General features: G+C 48.0%; 1 protein-coding gene across 3 annotated transcripts in view; it reads right to left on the reverse strand.

Moving 5' to 3' along the window:
* UXS1 (UDP-glucuronate decarboxylase 1) overlaps window positions 1-2,457 on the reverse strand; it is a 63,045-nt gene extending 60,588 nt beyond the window's left edge. For 2 of the 3 annotated variants that reach the window (XM_074859132.1, XM_074859129.1), the window contains exon 1: window positions 2,288-2,457. In XM_074859132.1, coding sequence (XP_074715233.1) covers window positions 2,288-2,384 — 97 coding nt within the window. In that variant the 5' untranslated portion in view covers window positions 2,385-2,457. The remainder of the gene's footprint in view (window positions 1-2,287) is intronic. The other variant, XM_074859130.1, reaches the window with a different exon arrangement.
* Between the last annotated feature and the right edge of the window lie 4,863 nt (window positions 2,458-7,320).

A 7,320-nucleotide genomic window follows, 5' to 3' on the forward strand; every position in this document is an offset into this window, starting at 1 on the left:
TATTTCATTCCCTGTAACATAATGTGCTTCAAATCTGATTCCTCATGTACTAACACTGAATGGAAATTCATGGAAAGGAGGTGCACAGCCTGAAAACACTTAGTCATTTGGAGAGCACTTGAGAAAGAAGTAATGTAAAAAGTGCCAGCACATACACCTACACCAGCAGATCAGTTTTCTCAGATTCTATGCTATTTTAGTCTGGCATTATCTGGCTGCAACCAGAGCACAGTGATGATTCAGTAATATTGCAAGGAGTACACTTTTAGGATAGGGGGATGGGATCATAATCACTTCCATAGAAAAGAAAACAAAAAATAGTCTCTCTAGAATCTATTAGACCAGGCATCTGCTAGCGTGTCATTCTGTACTGAAGACACCAGAGCTATAACTAATGATTCCACTACTTCTGACTGCTAGTCAAAAGATTGAAAAGCACAGCAATCTGACATGTTAATTTGCAAAAAAACATACTCCCATCAGACACCAACCTGTTCCCTTTTCAAGCTCCATTTTGCCACACTGACCTGTAGTCCCTTCTCATCCTCCATTTTTTCTGAATCTCAAAGAACAACCGGAAACAAGCTGTGAGAAGACTTCTGTGACTTGGAGCCCAGACAGGAGAAATCACATGGCAGTTTTTCCCTTCCTTAAGTCTAACTTTTACTCACAAAGCTAGAAAGCAAACACCAACTAGGTCGGTAGAATCTAATCAACAGCCAGGTCCTAATGACTGTGTCAACTGCCGCTCAATTTCAGTATTTTCACAGGGCCTATTGACTTTGGTTTCAAAATTAAGTATAACTTTTGGCAAAACATCAAACTCTTCCAAATAAGGACACTAAGATGTCCCTGCTTTTGTATGCGTGGGACCTGAAGTCCCTTGGACAAACAAACTGTCTTAAGAGTCAGAGCCAGCACACAACTTCAACAATAACAGCAGTATCTAAATAATGAGGTCCTGCAAACACAGTAATATATAGTAGCAAAGGGAATTCCTATGTTGTGTTTCTGGGGTAGGAAACACCATCCTTTCTGCCAAATTACTTGAGTTGTACCTCTCCACCGTCCAAAACGCAAAGGAAGTATCCTAGCTCTGATGCACACACTCATCCCCAACGCTAGCTCATCTATATATGCTTTCAAGATCCAAGAGAATCACTTGTCCCTAGCTAAGCTGACAAGGCATCAAAGATGCTTCCTCACGATGTGCCATCTATGTAAAATCTGACAAAGTCTAAAACCAGAACAGGCTAACAAAAATAAACTGAATCTGAAAACCACCACAGAAAAATCTGGACGAGAAAGGGAAGAGAGCTGACAGGACAACGTTATAAATGTGAGACTATTTGACTCACGCCCAATAATTGAAGTCATAAACATCCCTGTCAGTGGTTGTTCTAAGATTTTCCCAAATACCTCTGTGCCTTTCTTCAGGCTCTTAAGACTTCAGCTACGTGCTGAGCTAATAAGCAAACAAACAAACATTTACTTAGCCTCAGAGGACATCGGAGGATTTCACAAAAACCAGACACGAGGCCCGCCCTGCAAAACTTCCTCGCAGGCTCACCTCGCACAGCTACCAGGTTAGGACCAAGGCGGACAAAGAGCGGTCTGAGGAGCGGCTGCGGAAATACTTACTCCCTGAGCCACGGCTGGCTCGTCCCGCTCCCCCTCAGCCTCCCTGCCGAGGCAGCTCACCCCTCCGCCCCTCCGCCCGCCCGGGGCTCGGCCTGAAGGGCCGGCCGGCCGCCTGCCGCACGGCGAGCCCCTGGAGCCCCTTCCCTCCCGCGGGGCACCGAGGGCAGGGGCGGTCGCGGGCCCCGGGAGGGACGCAGCCGCCCGCAGTGCGCACGCCACCCCCAGCCGTCGCCCCCCAGGGCCGCCGAGGGGGCAGGGGGGGTCCTCCCCGCGCAAACCCTCGGGACGGGGTGGGGGAAGGACTCCTGACGGTGACCCCCGGCCCGGCCCGGCCGGCGGCCCCGCCGGCGCCCTCCGCCACGGCCTAGCCGGCTGCCCGCTGGACTCGGCAAAGTTTCGGCAGGGCGGGGAGATGGAGGAAGCCCTCAGCCCGGCCGTCCAGAGACGCGGGGGGGCGGGGGCCCGCGGGGAGCCCCCCTTCCCCGCCGGGGCCGGGAGCGGCCGCGCTGCGGCGGGTCGCAACGGCGCGGCCCCACCGGGCGCGGGAGGAGCCGCCACCCAGGCGGCGGGGGGCCGGGGGGGGGGCGCCCGGCCGGCGGGCAATGAATGGCCGGGCCAGACCCGCCCCCACCCCCAGCTCACTCACAGGCGACATAGGCGACGAAGGCGAGCCCCATAAGCAGCTTCATCCTCCTCCGGTTGATGGCGGTCAGCAGGCGCAGCAGCGGGCCCTTGCTCACCATGCCCCGCGGCGCCCGCACGGCTGGCCACGCCACCGGGCTCGCGCGCGCGCGGCCACCCACCGCTCGGCTCGGCTCGGCCCGGCCCCCCCGCGCAGGCTGCCCGGGAACCGCCCGCGCAGGCGCAGCAGCACCCGCCCGCCCCTTTCCCCCGCTGTGGATGCGGTCGGCGGCTCAACGGCGGCCGGAGCGGTGGCAGCGGCGGCGCATGCGCGGTGCGCTACCGCCGGGTGGCCTCAGCCTCTGCCGGCGCCGGGGCTGGGGGGCGAGGCGAGGCCAGGCCAGGCCAGGCCAGGCCAGGCCAGGCCAGGCCGCGGTGCCCCGGGGCCTGGCCGCCCCTCCGAGCGATGGGCTCTTGGCTAGAGCCTGCCCGGAGGGCGCCTGCCTCCCACAGAGCGTGCCTGAGGGAAAGCGGCGGCGCCCGCAGCCTCCCCGTGCCCCAGGCCTGGGCGTTCAGGGTGCTCCAGCGTCAGCGGTCTTGGTCACCTGTCACCTCCCGGCGGGGCGTCCCTTAGGTGGTGACCTGCCGCGATGGACAGACAGACACGTGTAGACAAAATGTGTGTCATGCAGTCTCCCTCAGTGCCCGGTATTTTGAAAGCACCTTTTGCCTCACCCCAGATACACTTTCTGTACCTGCACACCTCTCTTTGGTATGGTAAATGAAACATTTGCGGATCTTTTTTTTCCCCCAAAGTAATAGTTTAGGAATTTGCCTCTGTTTAGGGTAACGAGATTGCAGTTACCTTAAAATGATTTACATTTCTACTGCAGTTTCCATCCAAAGTCCCTGTGGCCTGTTGCGAACTGCAGATTTGTATTCGCTTGGAACGGTAGGCACCTTCCTCACGTGTCAAAACATGTTCTCCTGCCAGTGAAATACACTCCCTTAATCTGAAGAGAAATGTCCCTCCACAACCCAACCTTCCCCAAGGAGTATGAACTTCACACAGTTTCTGAGGGTTCTTTCTCACACTCATCTCCCTAAGGAGAAGACTGCAAGAACAAGTGTTCTTGAGTTAAATGACTGGATTCAATCCTTTAATTCCAGTATAGAAATACAGCTTGTTTAGGACAAAGAAACTATGACCTCAGTCAAACAGACCCACCCAGTTAACAATAGTTATCCCCTCCTGATTACGAGGAGTAAAGTCAGTTGACTGTGTGAGTCTCAGAAGCGTAAGTGCAGTATGATGCTCTTCAGAGTCATTAAGAATATCCCCTGCAAGCCCAGAGTGGTGAAGTGACTTTATTTGGGAAGCTCTGGTAATTGTAATTTCCTAACTTCTAACCCTGTGCTTTGATTAGAAGGCCACTCCTTTCCCCTTGCCTTTTGTTTCCTTTGATTTGTATTTGATATACTTTACTTGACTGTTTATTCCACTGCTTGTAGCTATGTGGAGAAAAGAGAATAAAAATACCACCATTTAAAACACAATCTAGTGCCAAATTTGTCTGCATAGTAATCACTCAAATAGTAACAGAGTTTTATACCAGGAGTAAATTTGGCTATCAAAAAGCTATAGCTGAACAGCGCTGCATGAAAGCTAGAGAATATTATGGGAGTATTATTCCCTCCCTGCACCTCAAACTCCCTTTGTTTTCAGTCAGGATTTTCCATAATGGTATCTGCACGCACAATACCAATTCCACAAGCCTTTAGGGGTAGGCAAGACGCTTTTAACAGTTGCCCTGCCCTAAGCTGGGCTGCACAATTCAAGACTCGATCAAGCTGCCTGCGTAAGGCACCTTGCTTGGCATCACGCTCAGTGTTCAGGCCAACTTTGCTGTGGAAACGTGTTGAGACAGGCTGCAATCTGTGAAGATGGGAAAAGGAGAGCAAAGGAGCAGGATGCGTCACGGAACTTCATGGTGGAGGAGACTTGAACTGAGATGAGGAGCTAGGAAATTAAAATAGGATATAGAAATTAGGCACTCAAGAAATGAAGGTATAACTTAGTTTAGAGATAAAGATGGAAGACTTAGAGATCAGGCTAGGGGCTAGAGGCCCATTAGTTAAAAGATAACTAAGATTGTGTAGGATAATAGATCATAGTCGATGGGCCAGAGAGCAGAACAATATGGAAACCTTGATTAACGGAAACTGTGAGGGAATGCTTCCCGATGGAATAGGAAGACAGACCTAAAAACTAGTCAAAACCAACCCTATGGTCCGGCCTGAGTCCAGGAGGCTACAGACACTGCACAAGAAACCAAGGTAAAAAGTTCAACAGTGAGGAAGAGGAGCTCCTTCATCTCTGCGACCCCAGCCCATGATCAGCGGGACACACTGCGCAGACGCAACTAGGAGGAGACCAGCACGGAACATATGAAAAAGACTTTCAGGCTCATTATAATACGAAGCAGGAATAGGTCATGCATATGTATAGGCGTATTATGAATATGTGATGCTTTGTAGCATAAAGCCAAGACAAGGTGCCACGAGAGGTGCGCACGTTTGTGGTGGAGCGATCCCCTGTGCATCTCAGCTCTGAATAAACATACTTACTTTATAACCTTATAGGTTGTGGAGTTGTGTTTCTGCAAGTCAGAACCCCGTGGGAGGCAGCCTGACCATGCTCTCTACAGGGCCAGCTGTTTGTCATGCATGACACCAGGGCCAGCTGTGTCCGTGTCACTTTCCAAGTGAGCCAGAACACGTGTAACTTAACTGCAGGGGGGGGAGCATAAGTCCATCATATCTCAACTATAACTATAGGCATGTACCTTATAAGTACTATAAAGTTCTTCAGGCACATGATTGCCAACAGCAGGGACACTGGATACAGCTGGGCACATTTACAACCTTGTGCCAAGGGCTGGCATCAACAGCAGAGGTTCTGGTATGCAGTGGCTGCTAAATGTGCCAAGAGAAAGACTGGGGGATGATACAGTTTTGAGTGCTCTTAGGAATGCGCTATAGATGCGGAAGCAGGCATCCATCTGCCTTCAGGTCATTGCCTTAATCAGGCTGACAGCATGACCTCAGCTAATGGCAATCCTCTCTCGGCTGGTTTGCAGGCAATATGCCCTGTGTCCTGTACTGCAGTTTTTAACTTTAGTTCTCAAAGTTATGAGAGCTTTTTTGACTTCTGCTTGACATATGCTTTATGAGAGCATTTTTGACTTCTTTTTCACTAAACCACAGCCTGTAAAATGATGGGGGGTTTTAAATGATGGGTTTTTTTAATGACTTTTTTTTTATGATTAAAAATGTGAACGTGCAGGTGTATCTACTTGAATGACCAGTATGAACTTAGAATTCACAGCATCCTTGCAACATACTTTTCCTTGATACCAAATCAGAACTGTGCAATTACCCAGTTGTCATTCCAGAATCAGGAAAAAAAACCAAACAACTGCCACAATTCGCACAATTTCCACATGATGCCGCATGAGGGAGACTCTTACGGAAATACAGGGATGATCTTGTCTTTCTGTCCCAGACAGGTTTCTGCCAGAGATGACATTCCACCATATGATCTGGGAGACAGAAGTGGACCCTGGACACACACCCAAGCAGAGAGAACTGCTGTGTGTGAGGCAAGAAAACGAGTGAGTTGCAAAGTACTGAAAAAATGCAAAAATAAAACCAAGCCATTACTCCCACACTGATATCATCTCTTGTAACTTTGGTCTCCTACTTAGAGCTGAATGTAGCCAAGAAAGTAACACATTGTTGCACAGCTATGCATGCCCTTTCTGACCATTCAGCTGCATCCTACAGCTAGTGATACTTCCCTGGGAGGAACTGCTCTAGTACCTTGATCCTCCTCCAGTAAATCTACAGATGACTCTGTGGAGTAACACTGTTGTACTGCATAGGCACAACAATGCAGTCATGCAAAGCCCTAGATAATGTTGAAAAACTAATGGCATTCATATATACACAGACAGTAAAAATGTGAAAACAGTTTTTTTCAAAAAAGATTGGAATGTGAACCTTTTTTTCGTGCACTTTACTTTTAACAGCAGATCATAGTGGGGAGAGGAACTCAGACAAAAAAAAAAAGTTAAAACTAGCAGTGTTTCTTTTCAGGAAAAGTTAGAAGTTTGAGGGTTTGTGTGTTTTTTATAAGACTAATGAAAGGAGAACACTCAGTTCTCAGAAAAGAAACAATTCTTTCAATATTAACATCTCAAAAGGAAAAGAAAGCTGTCAAGTGCTTCAGACAGTTATTATTTATTATTTGGGTGGTGATGGCAATAAACTGTTTCAAATACAACTGAATCACAAATGTCCTAAGTATTACAAGAACGAAGAATCGAGACAACCCCAGACCTTGAAAACATAACAATTAAGAGACAGATCATCCAGTGAATGTGCAAAAACAAGCGTCAAAGCATAATATGAAAATGACTACTTAAATACAGATTTGCAGAAATTAGGTGAATCATTTAATGATTTATACAGCTATTTGCAAAGAATAAATTATAATGTATAAGGAAATAATTGTATTTCAAACTACAGTGCAGTCCATCTCATTAACCAGTTTTGTTACATATCATGTGGGAGTAGTCCCAAGATTTCATTCTGTAAAAGTTGAGGCTCCTTTTTACATCAAGCACGTAGAAACCCAACACACAATGCTACTCAGAAAAGTTGCTTCATGCTCCAGGCTTGAAATTGATATACTGACTAGATTTAAAAAAAGACAAACAACATTCCTAAATTGACTGGTAACGTCACCAACATAAAGTACTTGTTCTTCTTGGTTCATTTTTCCCCTGAGGTAACTGAAGACTGCCCTGTATATTTACAAAGTTGGAAAAAGATTTTAAGGTGCTGTATCTATTCTGAAAGTGCAGAAGATAACATGCAAGATTCTCTGGTAATTGGGTCAGAATGAAATAGCAGAGATAGTGGTTAAATTACTGATTATAAAAACTTGTGAGCAGTTAAACCCACTGTTCCTCAAAGTTCTTTTATCATCCATCA

The sequence above is a fragment of the Strix uralensis genome, chromosome 2 (genome assembly GCF_047716275.1).
Source record: "Strix uralensis isolate ZFMK-TIS-50842 chromosome 2, bStrUra1, whole genome shotgun sequence".
NCBI classification, from domain to species: Eukaryota; Metazoa; Chordata; class Aves; order Strigiformes; family Strigidae; genus Strix; species Strix uralensis.